This window comes from Macaca fascicularis, chromosome 14 (assembly GCF_037993035.2).
Source record: "Macaca fascicularis isolate 582-1 chromosome 14, T2T-MFA8v1.1".
Lineage (NCBI taxonomy): Eukaryota > Metazoa > Chordata > Mammalia > Primates > Cercopithecidae > Macaca > Macaca fascicularis.
In genome coordinates, this window is record NC_088388.1 from 88,629,433 (window position 1) to 88,656,115 (window position 26,683).

Genomic DNA, 26,683 nt, shown 5'->3' on the forward strand with positions numbered 1-26,683 from the left:
ATTTATGCTTTCTCAGATAGCAGAAACACATATTAAAATCAGAAATAACATATTTTCACAAATCTTAGGGAACCTAGCCTTTTTTTTTTGTTGAGTAATGAGTGCTTTGTATTTAGATGCTATTGAGTTGTTTGCAATTTTCTCTTTTATTGACCCAAAATGACAAATAGTCTTGTATCGATGCTTTCTAGACAGATACGTCATTCTGGGAGGTCACCGGGACTCATGGGTGTTTGGTGGTATTGACCCTCAGAGTGGAGCAGCTGTTGTTCATGAAATTGTGAGGAGCTTTGGAACGCTGAAAAAGGAAGGTAATACAAACCAACAGCAAAAAAGCCAACCTATCTGACTCTCAGTTTAGTCTTCGGTAAAGGGAGTATAAAAATACTACTTCAACCATTACATGTGTTTGGTAAAAATACTGATACAATTTTTAATATTGGTTGGTTAATTATATTATTTATTTTATTTTTTTTTTTTGAGACGGAGTCTCGCTCTGTCGCCCAGGCTGGAGTGCAGTGGCTGGATCTCGGCTCACTGCAAGTTTCGCCTCCCGGGTTTACGCCATTCTCCTGCCTCAGCCTCCCGAGTAGCTGGGACTACACGCACCCGCCACCTCACCCGGCTAGTTTTTTTGTATTTTTTTAGTAGAGACGGGTTTCACCGGGTTAGCCAGGATGGTCTCAATCTCCTGACCTCGTAATCCGCCCGTCTCGGCCTCCCAAAGTGCTGGGATTACAGGCTTGAGCCACCGCACCCTGCCAATTGTATTATTTATTTTTGCATTTATTTATATAACATTTATATTATTGATATTTATGTATTAAGTGATAATCTGAAATAAAGGAATTATACTGTTAATGGTTGTTCTTTGCAACTAAGAAGATGCAGATGGGTTACATCACTAGAGAAAACACACTGAAATTAGATTATAAGCCAAAGCTTCCTCGTTAGAGACTGTAAGCAGACGTTCCTCAGTCTCTTCTAACCCCAGACCTCAGGTTAAATGTATGGAGTAATTAAGGAGACAGATGTTCTGTTCAGAGAAATACTGGTCTTAGGTCTAATGGGATTCTGTCAAAAGTTTGGAATCTGTATTCTCATACCCTGAGCACTGGTGTGCTCTCACAAAAATTAGGTTTATACTCGTAACATCATCACTTTAGCCATTTTAGAATCTTCATATGATAGTCAAAGTAAAATTTAGTTCAAATGTTTGCTCTTTAACATAATAATTGCACATTGAGAGCAAGAAGTTCATTCTCTTTATTGACCCTGCAAACAAGGTGTCTGGGGGCTGTAAAATATAACCTATATATTTGTAGCAACAATAAAAACAATAATATATGTTGTTTGCATAGTATTTACTTTTTTTGAGAAGCTGTTTTTATATGTCCTATGTACTTTGAAGTCATAGCAACTAGGGAGAAGACATATTTATTTATCTTCTCATGTAACAGATAAGTTAACCAAGGTTTAGAGAATTCAATAGTTTCCCCAGGATTATGTAGCTAGCATGTGGCAGAATAAGAGAATCAGGGTTTAAACTCAAATTTCTGACTACCAGTCCACAAAACCATGATGTCTCTATTTAAAATAAAATGTAAAGGTGCTCAGTTCTTTTTTCTACACAGCTATCTTATATTTGAAAAAAACCAAACAATGGAGACCTAAATTTACATAATTCACGAAGTAGGTAGTGTTTAATTTTGTTACAAAAATGTTTCATGATTTTGCTAGGAAATCCCTGTGGTAACTATACAAAACATCGCTGTGACAATTATAAAATATGCCAAAGAAATGGAATGCTGATGAATAATAATAGGAAATTTGAATAATACTATTGACAAAAACAAAAGACTAGAGTCAACAGCTATAGTATATACATGCTTAAGCACACATGAATATTTACTAAGATGATGAGTACTCACAATTTTTGGGGCACCTACTCAGTGCTTTCTAAACATTATTCCATTTAATCCTCCCACAATCAAGTGGTGTCTTCATCTTTACTCTCTTGTTCCTGGTATACAGATGAAGAAATGGAAGTTTTGTAGGTTTGAGTAACTTTCCCTTAGTCGTGCTGCTAGTGAGAGAACCAGGGTTTGAAACAAGATCTTGCCTTAACACCAAGGTCAGTGTTTATAACCTCCAAGACACATCACCCCTCTATTGAATTATGTGGTTTTCAGCAACAGTAAACATTGCTGTTGCTAACTGAGCCCTTATTGATTAATTCTGGCAGAGAATGGAGTGAAATCATACGACCAGCTGATATTGAACAATTGTTTATTTGATGTCAGAACAATAGGAAAGAGTTTCAAAGGATTTTCTTTCAGTTATATCTGCTTTCAGAAGACCGAACACATCTAGAAATTTCTTTCTTTGTTCTAGGCAGTTGCAGACCACCAATGACTTCCTATGCATAGCCAATTATTATAAACCTATTAGATTGTTTTATGATCTTGCAAGATCTTTACTGTCACATTTCCCCCCTTTTCTATGTAATTGTACTATTTTGTATTGACAACTTTTTAAAATCTTACAAAAGAAAATTACGTAAGTAAAGATTTTTACCACATTTCGCCCTTCCCAAATAATCAATGACTGCTTTTTTGTTTTGTTTTGTTTTTTTCCATCTGGGCTTGGTAGTATCCTGGGTACATTATGAATTTTTTTCTAGCATTTATATATGCACATATATTTTAGGGTGGAGACCTAGAAGAACAATTTTGTTTGCAAGCTGGGATGCAGAAGAATTTGGTCTTCTTGGTTCTACTGAATGGGCAGAGGTTAGTTGATAATTTGCTATAATATAAATTTTTATAAAATAAATTAGCCAGGACTTATTTGCCAAGCACGTAAAAATATGAAATGAATATAATAAGAAAATATTTAAAGTTTTTTTTCCCCAAAACCTGAAGCAACATATTCTTGTTCAAAAATCAGCAATAAAAATCTCTGTTGCTAAAGAACTAAGTTTTGTTTGAACTTTTAAGAGCCACTTAATGTCAATTGTCAAAATTATCTTTATTTCCTGGGAGTATGAGAGTAAATAAGCAGATATGCTAGAAACCAAACATCAAAACGAGTCAGTTTCTTAACCATACTGCAGTTTATTCTTCAAAATATTGTCTTAGCAAACATGAACGACCTAACAGACTTTTCCGTGAATATCTTCCCATAAACATGCCATTTAAATGCAGAATCTTCTCTGATTCAAAGGGAATGAAGCTATTTCAAGTTTATGAAAAATATGAAGTTAAATTGTCTCTATTTCCTGACCATGAAGTCAAATTCTCCTGTATCATGTTTGATTTCTGTCATGATTCTATTACGCTTTCCAAAATATCTCCTAAAGCTAAATACATTTTTTTCTTTTTTTGAGATGGAGTCTCACTCTTGCCCAGGCTGGAGTACAGTGATGTGATTTCTGCTCACTGCAACCTCAGCATCCCTGGTTCAAGCGATTCTCCTGCCCCAGCCTCCCGAGTAGCTGGGATTACAGACCACCACACCTGGCTAAATTTTGTATGTTTAGTAAGACAGGGTTTTGCCATGTTGGCCAGGCTGGCCTTGAACTCCTGAACTTAAGTGATCTGCCTACCTCGGCCTCCGAAAGTGCTAGAATTACAGGCGTGTGCCACCACGCCTGGCTGTAAGGTATCCTTTTCATTTATCTTTCTTAATTCATAATGACCCTCTCTATATTAAATTATGTTAAAAGTAAGGCAGAAATTTCCACCACCGAATATTTACTAAGCCCTTTGAAAAGTAATTTTAACTGCATGTATTGTTGGCTTTATATAACCGAAACATTAGCTATAAGGTAAATATATGCAAAGTCAATATTTAGTCCATTAATTTCCAGTCATGCTGTAAATACTTATTGGCTCCTCTCATGCTCCAGATACTATGTGAAGCCCAGTAAACTTTAATTTTCTTTGAAAAAGTAAATGATGCTCTTGTAGACCTAGTCAAAGTTTTATAAGAAAGAATTACGCCAATATCTGGAAGAACCTAAATATTTTGATAGTGTGATTTGTGTCTTTCAAATTGTTTTTTTCACTTACAGTGCATTTTTTTTTTCATTTTTTATCTTGTAGTCAGAATGCTTAGGAAATTACATATTTTAGAGACTCAGAATCCACATTGACATCTCAAAAAAACTTTACTATGTGTTATTCTAAAAATGTGCAATTATCAATATTGACCAGGAGATGGTGCCATCCTACAGGAGAACCTGACTTCATGGTCAGGCGATGACTTAAGTTCACTTATTTTTCATAATATGAAATTTAACTTGAAATTTCATAAACTTGGCCGGGCGCGGTGGCTCAAGCCTGTAATCCCAGCACTTTGGGAGGCCGAGACGGGCGGATCACGAGGTCAATAGATCGAGACCATCCTGGTTAACATGGTGAAACCCCGTCTCTACTAAAAAATACAAAAAACTAGCCGGGCGAGGTGGCGGGCGCCTGTAGTCCCAGCTACTCGGGAGGCTGAGGCAGGAGAATGGCATGAACCCGGGAGGCGGAGCTTGCAGTGAGCCGAGATCGTGCCACTGCACTCCAGCCTGGGCGACAGAGCGAGACTCCATCTCAAAAAAAATAAAAAAAGAAATTTCATAAACTTAAAATACCTTCATTCCATATGAACCAGACAAGATTTTCTGCTTAAATAATGAGATGTTTATAGGAAGATCTTCACTGAAAAGTCTCAGGTCATTCATGTTTGCTAAGAAAATTTTTTAAAGGATAAACTACAGTATGGTTAAGAAATTAACTCCTTTTCTACTTACCGTAAGTATATGGACAGTTTCATCTTAAATATTAGCTTTTAACAAATTTTGCTTGTTGTTTCCTACCAGTAATCTTTATTCAAATTCTTTCAAAGCAGCTCTTTTATGAGAATTTCTTATGTCAAATTTGTCATTAATATGGATCAGCTCAATTAGAAGTCTACATACATTAAATCGTTAAATGTAGATGTGCATTTTGTGGGGGAGGGGGAGTGGGTTATAACTTTATATTTATGGTTTTCCTTTTTATTATAGGAGAATTCAAGACTCCTTCAAGAGCGTGGTGTGGCTTATATTAATGCTGATTCGTCTATAGAAGGTGAATATTGTTGGTCTCATAAGAAAAGATGTGATTAAACTAGGAGCAGCAGTCTAGTTAATAAATTATGCCCTAACAAGGAAGGCTATGTATTAACGTGTGGTTGGGGAGTCTACTGCAACCTCTGACAGAAAGCAGTGTGTGAACCCTAGTTGAGAGTTGGGTGAGGCCTAGGTGAGCAAGTTTTTCTTTTCTTCTTTCCTTTCCTTTTCTTTTTGTTTTCTTTTCTTACTTTTTTTTTTTTTTTTTTTTGCTTTGAAGTATAGAGTACTAATTCAGAAAAGCAGCATTCTTTGATTAGCTTCATCTGGCAGATTTCTTTTTATATATGGCAGGAATTTAGTAAGTATCTGTTGAATGATTAAGTCAGGGACCTAAAGGTTCTATAATTTAGAATGATGTAGGAAAAAAGTATCATTTGTGGGGTGCGGGGGCTCACACCTGTAATCGCAGTACTTTGGGAGGCTGAAGTGGGTGGATCACTTCAGGTCAGGATATCGAAACCAGCCTGGCCAACATGGTAAAACCCTATAGCTATTACAAATGCAAAAATTAGCTGGGTGTGGTGGCACACTCAGTATAGATAATATACAAAATCAATCTTGAATTATAATTATATGCAGGTACTTTAGAAAGGGTAGGATCAAACCACTCTGGGAGTTCGGGGGAGAGAATAATAGAAACTTCAGGAAAGGCTTGAAAAATGGGATAGGCATTTGAGGCTGACTTTGAAGAATGGAAATACTTTTAATAAGCGAAGGACCAAACTAAAGGAAATCTCAGATTGATTTCCATGAAAATGAAAGAGTCCATTGTCACTACAATCCAGCTCCACTAATATGTCTGTATCTTGACCATATGCAACATCCCAGCCATTGCACTCCTATTCTCTACACTCAGATTGCTCTTCAACACCTCTTTATCTGTTTAATCCTTATCCTTAGACCTTCCTTTGAAATGTTACTTTTTCAGGGAAGACATTTCTTTGTGGCACTCATCACTGTCATTATTAATTATTTGTTTTACAAGTAATAGACTGTATTCTTTAACAAGGAACAGACAGTATCTTGCTTATTCACTCCTGGATTCCTAACGTCTTATTAAATAAATATTTGTGGCACGGTTGCAAAAAATAAAGGACTAAATGAATGAAGGGGGGATTTTTTAGAATATTTTCTTTAGTGTATTAGTAAATTTGCCATGTCAACAGTTAGAACATGAGACCTTGATAGAGTTACATTGGCATTTACATTTTCTTTTTCTTTTTTTGTTTTTTTCTTTGTTTGCTGGCTTGTTTTGAGTCAGGGTCTCACTCTGCAGTCCAGGCTGGAGTGCCTGGAGCAATCATGGCTCACTAGTCTTGACCTCCCAGACTCAAGTGATCCTTTAACCTCAGTCTCCTTAGTAGCTGGGACTACAGGCAAGTGCCAAATGTCCAGCTAATCTTTGTATTTTTTTTAAATTTTTATTATTATACTTTAAGTTCTAGGGTACATGTGCATAACATCCAGATTTGTTACATATGTATACTTGTGCCATGTTGGTGTACTGCACCCATCAACTCATCAGCACCGATCAACTCATCATTGACATCAGGTATAACTCCCAATGCAATCCCTCTCCCCTTCCACATCCCCCTCCCCATAATAGGCCCTGGTGTATGATGTTCCCCTTCCCGAGTCCAAGTGATTTCATTGTTCAGTTCCCACCTATGAGTGAGAACATGCGGTGTTTGGTTTTCTGTTCTTGCGATAGTTTGCTGAGAATGATGGTTTCCAGCTGCATCCATGTCCCTACAAAGGACACTAACTCATCCTTTTTGATGGCTGCATAGTATACCATGGTGTATATGTGCCACATTTTCTTAATCCAGTCTGTCACTGATGGACATTTGGGTTGATTCCAAGTCTTTGCTATTGTGAATAGTGCCGCAATGAACATACGTGTGCATGTGTCTTTATAGCAGCGTGATTTATAATCCTTTGGGTATATACCCAGTAATGGGATGGCTGGGTCATATGGTACTTCTAGTTCTAGATCCTTGAGGAATCGCCATACTGTTTTCCATAATGGTTGAACTGGTTTGCAATCCCACCAACAGTGTAAAAGTGTTCCTATTTCTCCACATCCTCTCCAGCACCTAACACCATAAAAACCCTAGAAGAAAACCTAGGTAATACCATTCAGGACATAGGCATGGGCAAGGACTTCATGTCTAAAACACCAAAAGCAATGGCAACAAAAGCCAAAATTGACAAATGGGATCTAATTAAACTAAAGAGCTTCTGCACAGCAAAAGAAACTACCATCAGAGTGAACAGGCAACCTACAGAATGGGAGAAAATGTTTGCAATCTACTCATCTGACAAAGGGCTAATATCCAGAATCTATAAAGAACTCAATCAAATTTACAAGAAAAAAACAAGCAACCCCATCAGAAAGTGGGCAAAGGATATGAACAGACAGTTCTCAAAAGAAGACATGCATACAGCCCACAGACACATGAAAAAATGCTCATCATCACTGGCCATCAGAGAAATGCAAATCAAAACCACAATGAGATACCATCTCACACCAGTTAGAATGGCAATCATTAAAAAGTCAGGAAACAACAGGTAATCTTTGAATTTTTATTAGAGATGAGGTTTCACCATATTACCCAGGTTGGCCTCAAACTCCTGGGCTCAAGCTATCTAACCATGTTGGTCTCCCAAAATGCTAGGATTACGGGTCTGAGACACAGCCCCCAACCTTCATTTTCTTCTTTGTCAATGCCTCTGAGCTACACTCTTCTGAAAGTTAGCTTACACAGTGCATATAGTTATTCTTTTCTCCTTCTCTTAGGGTAGTGGCTAAGATCCTGACCTTTGGCGTCAGATGCCTGGATTCATTCCTGGCTATGCAACTTCCTATTTGTGTGAACCAAGCTACTTACTTTTTGTGCCTCAGTTTTCTCACTTCTAAATATAACTTCTAAGAGCCCCTATCTCAAAGGCTCCTGTAAGGGCAAAAAAAAAAAAAAAAATTCATTTGCAAATCTCCCAGACCTGTGTCTTGCACGGAGTAAACATCAAGAAACGTTAACTTTGATTAATATCATTATACCTACTTAAAACACATAATAAGGTCAAATATACATATATATTTGCCTACCAAGAATAAATACTCCAAATATATTTTCTTGAAATGTAGAATAACATTCTCTTTATTGATAGTTTTTTCTGTTTTGTTTTGTTTTTTCTTTTTTGTTCTTGTTGTTTTGAAATGAGATCTTGTAGTATTGCCCAGAGTGGTTTCAAACTCCTGAACTCAATTGATCCTCCCGCCTCCCAAGTAGCTGGGACAACAGGTGTGTGGCACCATACTTGGCCATAGTTTTTTAAGATTTGATATTTTAATTTATTTTAAAAACTCATTAAGCTTTGCTACTTATGTCATCCCTGGCTTGAAATTGCTTCATTGTGTCTCTATAATTTTCAAAATCGAGAACAAAGGACAGCAGGTGCTATATGATTGGGACACCATTCATCTCACTTTGTTTTATATTTTTACATTGTATTAATGTTTCTTTCTCAAATAATACCAATAATCATATATTCTGAAATTTCTAATGTTAAAATGTAAAATTTACAAATAAAGCAAAACTCCCCAATGCAAACTACTCTCAAACCTAGTCCTCTCTCCAAAGATACTACTGTACTCAGTTTTGGGCATTTCCATCATGTTGGCATTAATATATAGAATTTAGCTCCACAAAGCACCAAGAGTGTAGTGGGTGCTATCTCAGGTGCTTTACATGTAAAAAAAATTATTCAGTACTCACCATAACCCTCTGAGATAAGTAGGTAAATGCTTTTATTATCTCTTTTGTATAAAAGAAGAAACTGACACTCAGAGAGGTTAAGTAACTTTCCCAAGGTCACACAGCTAGTGAAGGGTTGAGCTTAGACTCAAATCAGACCGGTCTGTTCCAACTTTACCCTTCTAACCACTACACTCTTTTGTCTCTCACCACCTTATACAGGTATTTGGTATCATATTACAGCTAAATGGTTCTACAACTTGCCTTTTTCATTCAGCAACACATTATGAAAAGCTTTCCATATCAGCACATATCTCTGTTTCGCTTAAAAAACAAACAATACCACCAGACAATAAAAATCTACATTGTATTCAATAGGACAAATCCTGTATCAATTCTCTAGCTGCTGGACAGATTGTTTCAGTTTGTTGTAGTTAATATTCTTTTATTTGCATGTTTTTTCTGTATGATGTGAGGAGAGGGTAGAGAGCTACAAGTATATTTATTTGGTTCTAGGATATGTGCATTTAAATTGTTATAAATGTTGCCAAACTATTCTCCTCCCCATTTCCACTCTTATAAGCACTTCTGTTTTAAAAATTACATGGGCTGTTTGTAGATATTTATTCTTCCAGATGAATTTTAGAATTCTAATATCAAATTTTTAAGTTCCATAAACAAGTCTGCTGAGGTGTCACTATTTTAAAAGCCTCAACTTTTACTGTTCTCAAGCATGGATCTTAGGCTTTGGGATAAAAGCGAGTTGCCATGCTCTGAGTGTTTCATGTGCTTTTACATTTCTGGGCATTTGCACAGGCTATGCCCTTAGCTGCAAATACCATTCCCCCCGCCCCCACCCCCAACTGTGTCCCGGTTCTAGAAAACCCAGTTCAAGAGTCCCCTCTCCAAGTTTGTGAAGTTGTCTTGACTTCCCTCCCCCAAAACTCCTCCTGAGTCGCACCCCCTCCCTGTGCTGTCTTGGCTTCCCAAGAACACCTCTCCTGAGTGCTTCACTTGATTGTCACAACCACCAGCCCTTGACCTCCTGAGGAATGGGGACTGAAACTCTAAGAAGAGCACCTGGTTCACAAATTCATTGTCCCAACAAATATGGATAGGACAAATGCTAAATTCTAGGATTGTTCTAAGCACTGGAGTATGGCAGCAAACGAAAGAGTACACCTTCTCCCAGGGGACTTATCGTCTAGTTGGAGGGCCAATAAAAAAAAGACAAGTACTTAATATGTTTTATGTTAAATAGATGAGTAATATGGAGAAACATGAGCCAAGGTTAAAAGAGAGAGTGGCTAAAATTAGGGGGTAAGAGAGTGCTATTTTAGGTAGGGTGATAGGAGAAATCTCTCAGAAAAACATGACATTAGACCAGAGGAGGAGTAAGTCATGCAGATATAATGCAGAATACTGTTCCAGGCTGAAAGGACAGTGTGTGCAAAGATGCTGAGGGAGTATTATTGGGCAGAATGTAAAATGCAGATTTCGAGAGGTGACCTGGGGTTTCATGTATGGCACTGTGGGCTTTGGTGAGGATGATGGAATTTACAGAGTTAGATGGGAAGCCATTGGAGAGTTATAGTTGAAATCGGGTTTTAAAACAACATTCTTGCTAGGAAGTTAGCAGTGGTCTTTGAAGAAAATAATAACAGAAAGAAATTAAATTTTAAAATCTATTCTTTTCTTATTTTTCAGGAAACTACACTCTGAGAGTTGATTGTACACCACTGATGTACAGCTTGGTATACAACCTAACAAAAGAGGTATATAAGTTCTACGAGTGATGTTTTCTTGAGGTATTATTCTGTTAAACATTGGTGTTGTTTTATAACTTCTTGTCTTCTTTTCATATAACAAATAATGACATCCCATCTCCACAGACCATCACATCTAGTAAACTGTTTATACAGATTGCTTCATTTCTCACCACACCACTGTGAGGTAGCCCATGAGTAGCGTCATGTCTACCATCTCCATTCTTAAAACAGTGAAACTGAGCTCAAAGAACACTGGCCACCAAAGTCACACATAACTTGTACAGTAGCCGAACCAAGACTTGGTCCTATGGCTCAACTCCTTAATTTAAAAACTTGTTCATACTCTTCAGTATAGTGATACCAATTAATTCAGGACACAGGAATCATTAAATGTTCTAATTGATTGAGAAAGAATATTCATAAGAATACCAGGTGCTGGCTTCCAGGAACAGAGGCTAGATGAGACCACAATTACATTTTTTTCAGATAGGGATTATAAATAAAATTTAAATGCCATTAAGCTTTGGTTTCAAAAGAATGGAATGGAGGAGTGACCAAGATGACTGACTAGAAGCAGGTATGGTGTGTGGCTCTCACAAAGAGAAAGGGAAAGGGCAAGTAAATACAGCACCTTCAACTGAAACGAACAGGTACTCTCATTGGGACTAATCAAAGAAACAACCCAACCAAAGGAGAATGGAGAAAAGCAAGGCAGGACAACAGCCCACCTGGAAATGACACAGAGTCAAGGGAACCTCCCCCATCCAGGAAAATGATGAGTGAATGTGCAACCCCAAGAAACCATGCTTTTCCCATGGATCTTTGCAGCCCTTAGGTCAGCAGATACCCTTGTGAACCCACCCCACCAGGGCCTTCAGTCTGACACACAGCTGCGTGGAGTCTTAGCAGAACAGCCACTCAGGCATGCATGGAGACACAGGAGCTTTAGATACTCCAGCTTTCCAGGCTTCATGGCAAAAGTAGCTGCAACTCCAGCAAAGCAGGAGGTTAGACACTCATACATACCCATAAAAAAGAGGCTGAATTCAGGGGCCTGAGCCACAATGGTCTGCAGGCCCCACTTCTACAGCATCTCACAGGATAAGACCCATGGGCTTGGATTTCCAGCCAGCCACTGGTAGCAGTGTTGCGTCTACCTGGGAAAGAGCTCTTGGGTGGTAGGGGGAGCGGGGAGTAGGGATAGAGGGGTGGGCTGCCATCTTTGCTGTTTGGGTGGCTTAACCATTCCAACCTTTAGGGTTTGGAGAGCCCAAGATGACTAGGGGTGGAAGCAGTACCCCAGCACAGCACAGAGGCCCCACAAAAATGTGGCCAGATTGCTTTATAAAGCAGGTCCCCAACTGCGTTCCTCATCAATGGGTGGAGCTTCCCAACCAGGGTTTCTAGCTACCCCTGCTGGTGTTCTCTGGCTGAGAGAGGTTTTAGGACAGCCTGGGATGGAGCTCCCAGGAGGAGCAGACCACCATCTTTGCTATTTGGGTGACTTAGCCATTCCAGGTTTCAGACTTCAGAGTGTCCAAGACAACGAAGGGCTGAAGTGGACCCCCACCACAGCATAGTTGCTCTACAAAAACGTGGCTAGACTACTTTTTTAACTGGGTCCCTGATCCTTTTCCTCCTGTCTGGGTAAGACCTCCCAATGGGGTCTCCAGCAACCTCCTACAGGTCTGTTCAGGCCAGCAACATGTCTATGACTCCCTGGGATGGAGGTCCCAGAGTAAGAAGCAGGCTGCATTCTTTGCTGTTTCACAGCCTTCACTGATGATTCCTCCAGGTACTGTAAAATCTAAGGCAGCTAGGGATTGGAGTCAAACCCCCAGCACAACACAGTAGCCCTGCAGAAAAGTGGCTAGACTGTTTAAAAAAGAAAAGAAAAGAAAAAGCTCCATCCAAAGGTCACCAGCCTCAAAGATTGAAGGCAGATGAGCCCACAGAGATGAGAAAGGATCATCAGTCCAAGAACACTGAAAACTCAAAAGGCCAGAGTGCCCTCTTTCCTACAAATGACTGCATCACTTCTCCAGCAAGGGTTCAGAACCAGGTTGAGGTGCCTGAAATGACAGAAATAGAATTCAGAATATGGATAGGAACAAAGTTTACTGAGCTAAAGGAGTGTGTTATAACCCAATTCGAGGAAGTTAAAATTCATGTTAAAATATTGCAGGAACTGACAGTAAAAAAAAAAAGCCAGTATAGAAAAGAATAGAGCTGAAAAACACACTACAGCAACTTCACAATGCAATCACCAATATTAATAGCAGTGTAGACCAAGTGAAGGAAAGAATCTTAGAGCTTGAAGACTGTTTTTCTGAAATAATACAGGCAGGCAAGAATAGAGAAAAAGCAGTGAACAAAACTTCCAAGGAATATATGATTATGTAAAGAGACCGAATCTGTGACTGATTAGTGTACATGAAAGAGATGGGAAGAATGGAACCAGCTTGGAAAACATATTTCAGGACATAATCCATGAGAACTTTCCCAACATAGCTAGACAGGCCAACACGCAAATTCAGGAAATGCAGAGAAGGTCAGTAAGATACTCCTTGAGAAGATCATCCTCAAGTTCTTAGAGACACACAATCATCAGATTCTCCAAGGACAAAATGAAAGAAAAAATGTTAAAGGCAGCTAGAGGGAAAGGTCAGGTCACCTACAAAGGGAAGCCCATCAGACTAACAGTGGACTTCTCAGCTGAAACCCTACAAGCCAGAAGAGATTGGGGGCCAATGTTCAACATTCTTAGAAAAAAGAAATTCCAATCCAGAAATTCATATCCGACCGCATTAAGCTTTATAAGTAGAGGAGAAATAAGATTCTTTTAAGAAAAGCAAATGCTGAGGGGATTTGTTACCACCAGACCTGTCTTACAGGAGTTCTTGACAGAAGCACTAAATATGGAAAGGAAAGACTGTTGCCAGTCACAACAAAAACACACCGAAGTACACAGACCAGTGAGACTATAAAGCAATCACATAAGTCTGCAAAATAACCAGCTAACATCATGATGACAGATTCAAATCCAAACATATCAATGCTAATCTTATATGTAAATGGGCTAAATACACCAGTTAAAAGACACAGAGTGGCAAGTTGGATAAAGAATCAGGACCTATTGGTATCCTGTCTTCAAGAGACCCATCTCACATGCAATGACACACATAGATCAAAATAAATAGATGAAGGAAAATCTACCAAGCAAATAGAAAACAGAAAAATGCAGGGGTTGCAATTCTAGTTTCTGACAAAACAGACTTTAAACCAACAAAGATGAAAAAGGACAAAGAAGGGCATTACATAATGGTAAAGGCTTCAATTCAACAAGAAGAGCTAACTGTCCTAAATATATATGCACATAACACAGGAGCACCTAGATTCATAAGGCAAGTTCTTAGAGACCTTCAAAGAAACTTAGACTCCCACACGATAATAGTGGTAGACATTAATGGCCTATTGAAAATAGTAATTAATTTTCAAGACATAAAATTAACAAAGATATTCAGGACCCGAACTGAGTACTTGATCAAATGGACCTGATAGATATCTACAAAGTTCTCCACCCAGAAACAACAGAATATACATTCTTCTCATCAGCCCATGGCACTTAATCTAAAATTGATCACATAATTGGAAGTAAAACACTCCTCAGCAAAAGCAAAAGAACTGAAATTACAAGCATCTCTTGTACCGCCATGCAATCAAATTCAAAATCAAGAGTAAGAAATTCATTCAAAACTATGCAATTCCATGAAAATTGGATAACCTGCTCCTGAATGACTTGTGGGTATATAATGAGATAAAAGCAGGAATCAAGAAGTTCTTTGAAACTAATGAGAACAAAGATATGACATACCAGAATTTCTGGGACACAGCTAAGGCAGAATTAAAAGGGAAATGTATAGCACTAGATGACCACATTAAAAGTTAGAAGTATCTGGTCAGGCGCGGTGGCTCACGCCTGTAATCCCAGCACTTTGGGAGACCGAGGAGGGCAGATCACAAGGTCAGGAGATCGAGACCATCCCGACTAACACGGTGAAATCTCCTCTCTACTAAAAATACAAAAAACTAGCCAAATGTGGTGTGGTGGCACGTGCCTGTAGTCCCAGCTACTTGGGAGGCTGAGGCAGGAGAATCATTTGAACCTGGGAGTTGGAGGTTGCAGTGAGCTAAGATCATGCTACTGCACTCCAGCCTGGGCAACAGAGCAAGACTCCGTCTCAAAAAAAAAAAAAAAAAAAAAAAAAGTTAGAAAGATCTCAAGTTAACAACCTAATTTCAAAACTAAGTGTACTAGAGAACAAAAGCAAACAAACCCCAAAGCTAGCAGAAGACAAGAAATAACCAAGACCACAGCTGAAATGAAGGTGGTAGAGACATGAAAAACCCTTCAAAATATTAATGAATCCAGGAGCTGATTTTTTGAGAAAAAATTAATAAAATAGAGTGATAGCTAGACTAACAAAGAAGAAAAGAGATAAGATTCAAATAAACACACTCAGAAATGATAAGGGGGAATATTCCCACTGACCCCACAGAAATACAAACATCAGAGAATGTTATAAACACCTCTATGCACATAAACTAAAAAATCTAGAAGAAATAGAAATTAGCTTAGTGTGGTGGTAGGTACCTGTAATCCCAGCTAGTAGGGAGGCTGAGGCAGGCGACTTGGGTGAACCCGGGAGGCAGAGGTTGCAATGAGCCAAGATGGCGCCATTGCACTATAGCCCAGGCGACAGTGCAAGACTCCGTCTCAAAAACAAAAAAAAAGAAAAAGAAAACAAGGGATAAATTTCTGGACACATACACCCTCCCAAGGCTGAACCAGAAATAAATTGAATCCCTGAACAAACCAATCATGAGTTCTGAAACTGGGGCAGTAATAAATAGCCTTCCAACCAAAAAAAGCCGAGGACCAAATGGATTCATAGCTGAATTCTACCAGAGATACAAAGAACGGCTGGTACTATTTCTATTGAAACTATTTCAAAATAATTAGGAGGAGAGACTCCTCCCTAACTAATTCTATGAGACCAGCATCATCCCAAAACCAAAACTTGGCACATACAAAAACAACAAAAAAAATTGAGGCCAATATCTTTGATGAACACTGATGCAAAAATCCTCAACAAAATACTGGCAAACTGAATCCAGCAGCACATTAAAAAGCTTATCCACCACAATCAAGTAGGTTTCATCCCAGGGATGCAAGGTTGATTCAACATATGCAAATCAATAAAAGTGATTAATCACATAGGCAGAACTACAAATAAAAACCACATGATTATCTCAATAAACTCAATCAAACTATACTATGAGGCTACAGTAACCAAAACACTATGGTACTGGTACAAGAACAGACATTGCAGTTTATTATATATTATTGAATAACTTTGGCAACTCTACTGGCAGGAAACAATATTAAATTGAATACTTTCCCTTAACCAGCTTGCTTCTTTTTATTTTCTTTGTTGTGAGAGGATAAATTCTTTTGATTGTAGTATCTTTTGATTCAAAGAAATAGACAAAAAGATCATACACTATGCCATTCGTCTAAAGACAGTGGCTTGGTATGAATTTGGTGTAGCATGTTTATGTTATGCACTTCATACATTTATTTTTATAATTAGTTCACCTATATATAATAACATGAGTATTTTCCCATTTCTCAGAAACTTACAATTCTTGATGACTGCTAATGTATGGATAGCATCCCTTGTTTTTGCTGAATTGTGGCTTATTCACTTCTGTGTAATGGACATCTAGTTTTTAAAATATCTGATTTATAAGTATTCCCTTTTTTTCTTTTAATTTGTGTAGCTGGAAAGCCCTGATGAAGGCTTTGAAGGCAAATCTCTTTATGAAAGTTGGACTAAAAAAAGTCCTTCCCCCGAGTTCAGTGGCATGCCCAGGTAAACAAATGAATGAAATTTCCACTGAATTCAGTGTGGGATTGTTTTGAAAATAAAAGCGTATTTTCTTTCAATTATTAAGTGAAAAAATTAACTTTAAAAATGGTCTAAAATCTGATAAAGGAAAAGCATTCCTTTGGTTCACGAATAAAATATTACTGTGTGTTTTGTAGTTAAATCTACAGGACATCAAAACGTGATTTCTCTTTAGAATATGTAATATATACATATGGAACATTTCAACAGATTATATAGATTGGTCATTTTTTATATGAAATGTGTGGGATGAGAAGTATTTTGGACTTTGGATTTTTTTAAAGATTTTGGAATATTTGCATTATACCTACTGGTTGAACATCCCTAATCTGAAAATTCGTAATCTGAAATGCTTCAGTTAGCATTTCCTTTCGGTGTCATGTAGGTGCTTAAAAACTTTTGGATTTTGCAGCATTTTAAAAAATTTTCTTATCTTTAATTTTTGTGAGTATGTAATAGGTGTATTTATTTTTGGGGTGCATGAGATATTTTGATACAGATTTTGGATTTTTGGATAAGGGATGCTCAACCCCTGATAGAGATAATGGTGAAAAGTAATTCTCATTTTTTTCTGTCACCTCATCACCTTGTAATTATTCTTTTTCTGAATATCATATAGTTAACAAATATTTTTCTTACTGTAATAAAAATGCAAGCATCACTTCAACATTGGTTGTATCTTCACAAGCAAGGGAAGAAGAATAAATATCTCAGTACTCTGAGTTTATCGATGTCAACAGCACAAATCATTTATATTATAAAGGACAAAATTTATGTCCAAATTATCCGAAAAATATTTGCTTTTCACTCTATTATGTACAACAGATAAAGATGATAAATGGAATGAAATAATCTTAAGGAAAACATTTTCCAGCTTCAGAAACCTTTAACAAAATGTGACATAAAATAGTCATTCCTATACAAAATAGTCTCATAGGAGATATTTTGTGATGAAAATTAACATTCTTTTCATGTTTTTGCTGCATGTCTAAATCTGTATGTTTAAAATTACATTTATAATAGAATGGAGTTTAGTTTAATGAACATGTAATCTGTACTTAATGAACAAATTACTTTGAAATAATTCTGGTGTTTTATCTCTAAAAGGATAAGCAAATTGGGATCTGGAAATGATTTTGAGGTGTTCTTCCAACGACTTGGAATTGCCTCAGGCAGAGCACGGTATACTAAAAATTGGGTAAGTGAATCTAAATTATTCAAGATTATTTATGAATATGTTTTAACTAAACAAATAATTCTGACTCCAAAAAGTGACTCAAACGTTAGTTGAAAGCAGAGAGAAGTCTCAATGGTTGACAGTATCGCTACTACATAGGATAACTCCTGTATCTGGTATTCCTACCCTAAATTCAAGTGTCAGTTGGTATCAATACTCATGTCTGCAAATGTGAACTTCCATTTACTCCCTTAAACATATTTTCTGTTTCATTTGGTGGCACTGCATTCACTCAGTCATTTAAGTTGAAAATGTAGGAATTGTCTTTGATTTCACCCTCCTCCTTATTCAAAATTAATCAGTATCTCCCCATTATCATTCAAAATTAATCACTGTATTTGAATTTCCATCTCTTACTATATCTCTAATTATTAAACAAATAACATCATTAAACAAATGAAAAATTTGTTTAATAAAGAACAGACTATATATATTAGTCTGTTCTCCTGCTCCTAATAAAGACATACCCAAGACTGGGTCATTTACAAGGGAAATATGTTTAATTGACTCACAGTTTCATATAGCTGGGGAGGCCTCACAATAGTGGCTGAAGGCGAATGAGGAGCAAAGTTACATGTTACATGGCAGCACACAAGAGAGCAGGTGCAGGGGAACTTCCCTTTATAAAATCATTAGATCGCATGAGACTTATTCACTGTCAGGAGAGCAAGGCAGGAAAATGTGTCCCCCATGATTCAGTTACCTCCCACCAGGTCTCTCCCATGACACGTGGGGATTATCATAATTCAAGATGAGATTTGGGTGGGGACACAGAGCCAAACCATATCAGTATAATACACTTTGAACGTGTAAAAGTCATGATTCCTTTTCTTCTGTTGTAGATTATATATATATATATATATATATATATATATATATATATATATACACACACACACACACATATATGGTTTTCATTTTCTTCAAAGTAAAATGGGTACATAGTTTATAAAATGTCGAGTAGTTTTATAAGAACACTGGTTTATAATTAAAAGCAGTTGTTTCTTATTTCCATTTCATATTCATACCATCCCTAATTTCTGTTCATCAGATGAAACCTTTGTCAGCTTTTATGATACATCCATGTTTATAAGTAATATTTTAATCCTGATACGTCTTCATTTTTAAATTTTATGTTATAAAGAAAAATCATTCTCACACTTATAAAAATGGTAAGGAAGAGTTCATTCAAAACTGTTCCAACAAGAATATTGCAATAATAAGAGATTTAGCTCAATTCCAAATACAGAAAAGACATTTGGCAATTTAGAGTTGACATTAAGTTTCTGTAAGTATTTCCTCACAGGCTATTCTTCCCAGATGGAAAATCTTCAATCTCCTGTCTGTGAGGTAGGAAGTCAGGCAGAGTTATATGGGAGCTGATAGTGAGGATAAATATTAATATTGTCTACATTTTACTATGAAAAAAATTACAACAAATAAAATCAAATGACCACCTAAAGTTTTCGGTAGTAAGTCCTGAAGCCTAGATTCAAACCCTAGCAGGGAAATTCCAGAATCCCAGTCTCTTCAACACATCAGTACCTAAAATGTCCTTTTATATCAATAATAAAAAATAAGCATGTTAATGGTCGAAAGTGATAAACCAGCAATTCACAGTTTGAAAAGTCCTTCCTTCTACCTATACTTTTGGTTTTCCTGACACCTGTCTTGGCCTCCCTTCTCTCTCCTTAGTGAGACTTTAGATCCACTACTGCACCCCTCACCACTCAGACTCCAGCTTTCAGCACACTGTTTGTCAGACAATCATTTATCCAAGGAATTTTAGTGATTAAACAATGTAGTGTCTTCTCCTATATAATATTGTGTAATACTTATTTACTTGCCTTTAACAATTCTGTCTTCTTATTTTTACCCAAATGCAAGATTGTCTTGTCTTGTTTTTTCAGATTCTTAAAACATGAATCTAATGAGATCACTCGGACTCAGGAAGGGGAACAGAACACACCGGGGCCTATCATGGGGAGAGGGGAGAGGGGAGGGATTGCATTGGGAGTTATACCTGATGTAAATGACGAGTTGATGGGTGCAGCACAGCAACATGGCACAAGTATACATATGTAACAAACCTGCACGTTATGCACATGTACCCTACAACTTAAAGTATAATAATAATAAATAAATTTAAAAAAAAAAGAATGCAATCTTCTGCATTATTAGAGGCAAGCCTGTTTGGTCCCTTTGAAATATTTTTTAAATAATATTTGTTATATCATATACACATATTTTAATTGGTACAAACTTGGAGTGTGTTTACGTATCATAATATTATCTGTTTAGGAAGTAACTTATTGAGATGCTTAAGTACTTTCCTTGATCCATCACTGACCAATCTTACTAATACTAATAGTAAATATGGAGCTAATCATTTTATTGTAAGCTATCCTATAAGTGATATGTTTTGTTATTTTTTCCATAGGAAACAAACAAATTCAGCAGCTATCCACTGTATCACAGTGTCTATGAGACATATGAGTTGGTGGAAAAGTTTTATGATCCAATGTTTAAATATCACCTCACTGTGGCCCAGGTTCGAGGAGGGATGGTGTTTGAACTAGCCAATTCCGTAGTGCTCCCTTTTGATTGTCGAGATTATGCTGTAGTTTTAAGAAAGTATGCTGACAAAATCTACAATATTTCTATGAAACATCCACAGGAAATGAAGACATACAGTGTATCATTTGGTATGTTACCCTTCCTTTTTCAAATTCGTCATCTGTATGGTTCTATTAATCTCCAAAATATAACGGGCTATCTTAGGTCATTTATTATTGATTGCTATTTCAAGCGATCCAGTATTCTGTTTATGTCTATAAACGTATTTTTCATTTTATGGATGCTCATATCTTATAATATAAAAATATAAATACCTTGTAAAACAAAAGATGATGGCTTCTATATTGTTCCTTTTCTTGAACTTTGGACCAATGCCATTAGAAATTACATTCTTTAAGCATTTTGATGATCCCAATTTCTATTTCAGATTCACTTTTTTCTGCAGTAAAGAATTTTACAGAAATTGCTTCCAAGTTCAGTGAGAGACTCCGGGACTTTGACAAAAGCAAGTACGTTCTATATCTTTATCTATCTATATCTGTGTCTATATCTACACACACACATATATATATATTTAAAAGGAAAGTAACATCGCTGTTTCTGAACTAGCTTTGGGAATTTCTTGCTGTTTTCTTTTTTTAAAATTTGTTTTACTTTAAGTTCTGGGATACATGTGCAGAACGTGCAGCTTGTTATATAGGTAGACAAGTGCCATTTCCTGCTGCTTTCTGTCTTTCCACTCTAGCACATCCTATGTAGGGCTGCCCTATCTCAAAAGACCTGCTTTCGACATTTGGAGTGGCAATTGTGCTGCTGAGAAATGTCAGTCCCTCCCTCCTGCCATTTGATAAGTTACAACATACTCTGCTTAACAATGAAGGGCCCTCACTGTGTGACCTCAGCTGTTTCCAGTTTTATTTCTTGTTTTTTCAGTATCTGTACATCATAACTCAGCCAGACTATTTAATTTTCAAAGCATGATTTCTTTCTGCCTCTTTTTTTTATTTCATTACCTCCACATAAAGCTCCTTATTTCCACTTCCATCTGGCAAAATTCTATTTATCCAGAATAGCAAATATTGTGAAGTCATTAATTTTGGAAATGTTAAACATTTAGGATTAATTCTGTGTAAGATTACACAAGTACAACACAATTTGAACAAAATTTTAAGATGGAAGGAAAAATACTTGGTGAGAATACTAAGGTAATTTTTTTAAAGTAGAATTTTGAGGGCACAGATATGTGTATTAAATATAGTATCATGATGTAAGTATCAAATCCCTAGGAGCTGATGTAAGGACACATAAAAAGATCAGAGTAGATGATGTAGAAATAGGCTCAGTGATATATAAGGAAGTATTAGTAATAAACGATACAGCAAAAATCAATTGGGAAAGATTAGTCAATTATAACATTGTATAAACTATGTTAGTACCTGCTATAAAATTAAATTCAGAATCACAGTTCACATTGTATGCTCACATAAACAACAGCTGTAAAGAATTTAGTAAAAATGAAAATTTCTTGAAAGACAGATGCCAAGTTTAGAAGCAGTGGGGAAATGGTGCAATCATATTTGAGACCATTAAAATGGTTCAGAATATAAAAATTAATATTCAAAAGAAAAGTTAAAAAAGTTGAAAACTTATTTTCTAGCAAAAATGGAGAGTAATATATACATTATAAAAATATTTTTTGAAAATAAATAGTCCAGAAGAACAAACTGAAAATATCAGCAAGAAACAAGACAAATAATTATAAAAATGTTGTCAAGATACACCTGTAAAGAAACATAGCAAAATATTGCAGTTCACTAATGCATAATTCAGAAATACAAATGAAAGTAATGTGACATTATTTTTATAACACATTAATAACAATTTAAACCTTGGTTGTGCCCACTGCTGTAGCTGGTACACTGAAGCATATGGTCTCCATGCTTTTCTGATAGCATTATGAATTATTTTAGCTTTTTTGAAAAAGATAGATAGATATTGCTAATGCGTTCAAGAACTGTCACAGAGTCCTGTGCTTTGACATAGGTATTCCATTTCTTGAATTATTTCTTAGGAAAAAGTCTCTGTTTTGGAAAAGAAAGACTGCCCGGAGAAAGATTTGAAGTATAAAATTATAATAGCAAGTAATTCAAAATAACCCAATGCCTAAGAGAAGAGAAATTACTAAAAAAATTGATATTCACCAATGTGAACATTTTATAATCCTTAAAATGGATTATTAGAAATACAATATAATAGAAGATACTTAGAATAAAATATGAAGTAAGCAAAAAGTTTATAAAATTGTAAATATAGTTTGATTAATTTTTATTTAACAAATATAGGAAAAACTTAAAGGGAATTAATGAATTATTTTAATAATTGTGTTATCCTCAGGGAACATTGGAAGAATTATTTTCCTATTCTTTTCAATTCTTTATAATTTTTATATGTGGGTAAAAAAGTCAACAATGAGAAATACATTTTAAGGAGATCCCAAACACCATGTATTCTATAAAACTGGTTTTCTTTTTGTATTTAAAAGAAAAAATATTTTCTCCCTCTGACAAAATGCCTTATGGTTTGAATTCTGGTTTGTTTAGGACACTTATTGTTTAGCACACTCAGCTTCCTCCTTCCTTTAGTATTTCTACAGTTGTTTTATTTTCTCTAAATGATAGTAAAGATCCATTCTGTTCCCTATATATTTACAAATTCTGAAACACCTGCACAGTGCATTGCACATAATAATAGTAAATTCTAACTAAGTAAATTAAACTGAATGTTGAATTTCTCAACCAAAACTTTGAAATCTAAGGAAGAGACATGTCTTCATCCTGCTTTTCTTGTATTACTTCTTGCCCCATCAAAGAATATAAGATGTTGACACAGGATACAGAGAAAGAGAAGTGTGTGTGTGCGTGCGCGTGCGCACATGTGTGCATTTACATGTGTGTAGCCACACGAGTTTTTGTACTTATAGTAATGCTTTGTGAATTTGATTCCGAAACCCATAGCATCTTATTGAAATTATCCTTCATTCGATTGTCTCAACAGTTTATGGGAGCTGCTAACAGGTATTCTGTGTTTAATTTACCTTTATACTATCACAGAATCTGAATTCATGATGCTAAATACATAAATATTAAAAATAGCTCAAATCCAAATTATGGGGATTTAAGTTGTTCCTGTTTTCCTTTTGTCAGCAAGGTGCAGTTGAAAGAACAATACCGAGCTCCTATTTCACTCTAAAACTTTCTAGTGTGAATTTAGGCAAGTTATTTAACTCATGATCCTTTGTTATCTCATCTACAAAATGGGGCTATTACCCTGCCCACCTTGCAGAATCGCTCTGAAAATTAAAAATCACATTTTGTATAGACATTCAGAACAGTAATTGGCACATAGGAAATGATCACTAAATGCTAACTGTTAGTAAAACAACATTATAAAAAGCAAAAGGTAAATTAATGAATAAGATGATTTATGCTTTCTTATTGTAATGATTTTTTCTCATTAGTTAATTAAATTGTGAAAGAATTGGTATATTAAATTCAGTAACTCATTGTTGAAGTATTCAGGGCTTGCTGATAAGCTTTCAATTATATTGAATCATTCTTACTACAATAACAACCTCAATACTCATTTTGGAATGTAAATTCTGTAAAAGCAGGGAGTGTTTGATACATAGGAGGTATCCAAATATTGTTAAAAGACTGAAGTAATCATCATCTCTTGTGTTCATAATAGGTTTAGCTTTAAAAATGAAAGGAATATTGTTAATTATCACTTGGTAAATAATTCTAATTTGCCAGGCATCTTACTAAACATTAGCAGGTCATCTTATTTTAATATTGATATTACTTCAGTGAGTAGATTACTAGGATACCTAAGGTGAAGAAAATCTTGCCTTATTATACCAATGTAAATAAAAATCACTATTATTTTTTCCATTGGCACATATAGCTGTTTCTGTGCTTTTATAAGCCTGAGCAGTATAGTATTTTATAGGATTTTAAAAATGTGATAGCTATGTATTTTATTGTTCTTAATTTGCATATTACAGAATGTTAAAATTTGCAATTTACATTTGAACAACAGTGATTTGAACTGCACAGGTCCACTTATACATGAATTCTTTTTTCCATTAATACAGTGAGCCCTCTCTATCCATAGATTTCATATTAGCAAGCAAACGCAGATGGAAAATTCAGTATTATTCACCGTAATCCCAGGTACTCAGGAAGCTGAGGCAGGGGGATTGCTTGAGCCCAGGAGTTTGAGACTATAGTGAGCTATGATCAAACCACTGCACTCCAGCCTGGGCAACAGAACAAGACTCCATCTCTTAAGAAAACAAAATAAAATACAGTATTGACGGACTAAAACCCACATATATGGAGGGCCGACTATTCTTGTTATTTTTAAATATGGAAAACTTTTTATTTTGCCAAATTAAATCTTTTATTTTCAAACTTACATTTGAAAATATTAGCATTGCATACAGAAAATGATTTTGTTAAATATCTAAAAGTAGGATGGACATGAATCTAGAACAAAAGTATTTTAAGTAAGTAAATTCATTTATATGGAAAAAAATCTCAACAATCATCTTTCTTCTAGCTTTGATATATTAGAACTTTTATCACCAAATGATGCTTACTCTGCAAGCTTGAATCTGAGAACCTCAGATGTAGCTAATGAGAAACTAAGGAAAAATATAAAGTAAGAGAATTATAGAAACTTAAAAAACAACTGTTACATTCCGTTTGGACTACTAGCCATGTGCTCCATAAACATTTTCTATTTTATATAATTGCCTATCTCATTGTCTTAACAATATGAAGACTAAGATGTCAAAGAGGGATTAAGCATGTGGTAAGAGTTCTACTGGGGGCAACTAACCCAAGGGAGATCAGATGTGGCTTCAGATTCCACATACACAGCTACATTTCCTCATTGAGGCAGAACAAGGTAATCCAGAAAGTCATATCAGACTCCAAGAATGCTGTACTTAAACCATTCTGAAAATCACTTGAAATGATACAATTTTAAGTAACTTTTAGACTTAAATCTGGATCATTCTACCAAGAGATCAATTTAATTTGTTTGATAGTTTGTTCATTCTCACCCTGTTAATTCCACAGAGGAGGAGGGCCCACTTTTCATATACATGTGTCTTCCTTGCAGGACTTGAGTATGCACAAATTTTGGTGTAGGGGGTGGTCCTAGAAGCAATTCCTGGAGATAACTAAATTCAGTTTTGTTCTGAAATTTTTATTTTCTGCATAGAAATGTATTTTCATGAAGTTATAATTATATTCATTTTCTTTCTCAGCCCAATATTATTAAGAATGATGAATGATCAACTCATGTTTCTGGAAAGAGCATTTATTGATCCATTAGGGTTACCAGACAGACCTTTTTATAGGTAAGAAAAGAAAATATGACTCCTTTCTATAATATCACTGTTTCTTGTAATTATTTTTATTTTTTTCATTGTGGAAAAATATTGTAGTTGATTTCCTGCAAGCAAATGGAAAATTTCAAAATATATGTAGGAAGTTATAGTGGTATTGTTTCTTCATATAATGTAATATGATTTTTGCATATCTTTATTTTGAGTATCTTTGTTCTGATTATAACAGAATATATGTTTATTTTAGAAAATATAGAAGATTCAGAAGGCCACGGCAGAAAATAAAAATCTCCGCAATTTTATCAGAAAAATATAAAATCATGGTTATATTCTTGTGTGTGTAATTTTAGCTCCTTTCCTATTTTAAATATATTTTTGCTTATGTATGCACACAACCCAAACATCTCTCTATATATAACACATACAGTAAGTTTATATTTATTCTTTTCCCTAATGTTGATAATTAGAGATTTTATTTCCTCCTAAATCCTGACAGTTGAATTTTTTCCTGCCAAACATTGACTGTCCCCAGGTTGATTTTCTAAATATTGCAGAATGAGATAGATCATTGGACAGCCAGAAATGGCCCTAACTTTCTTTTTAGGGATTATAAAAGGTTCTGGTTTAGTAGTAAGAGCATCTTCAAACAGGTTGACTGGATCAATGGCAGTATATTTTTATCCATCCCCCGCCCCCTTTTTTTTTCCTAAGAGACAGGGTCTCACTCTGTCTCCCAGGCTAGAGTTCAGTTGTACAGTTGTAGCTCACCGCAGCCTCAGACTTTTGGGCT

At 35.9% G+C, this 26,683-nt stretch overlaps 1 protein-coding gene across 4 annotated transcripts in view; it reads left to right on the forward strand.

Moving 5' to 3' along the window:
* The window catches only part of FOLH1 (folate hydrolase 1), a 66,140-nt gene that overhangs the window by 38,167 nt on the left and 1,290 nt on the right, over positions 1-26,683 (forward strand). For 3 of the 4 annotated variants that reach the window (XM_065528842.2, XM_045371207.3, XM_005579322.4), the window contains 9 exons: positions 192-311; positions 2,710-2,792; positions 5,057-5,120; positions 10,630-10,697; positions 16,536-16,627; positions 17,771-17,861; positions 20,341-20,605; positions 20,905-20,986; positions 25,813-25,905. In XM_065528842.2, the coding sequence (XP_065384914.1) occupies positions 192-311; positions 2,710-2,792; positions 5,057-5,120; positions 10,630-10,697; positions 16,536-16,627; positions 17,771-17,861; positions 20,341-20,605; positions 20,905-20,986; positions 25,813-25,905 (958 nt within the window). Of the gene's footprint in view, positions 1-191; positions 312-2,709; positions 2,793-5,056; positions 5,121-6,603; positions 6,726-10,629; positions 10,698-16,535; positions 16,628-17,770; positions 17,862-20,340; positions 20,606-20,904; positions 20,987-25,812; positions 25,906-26,683 lie in introns of those variants that run through there. The other variant, XM_074012615.1, reaches the window with a different exon arrangement.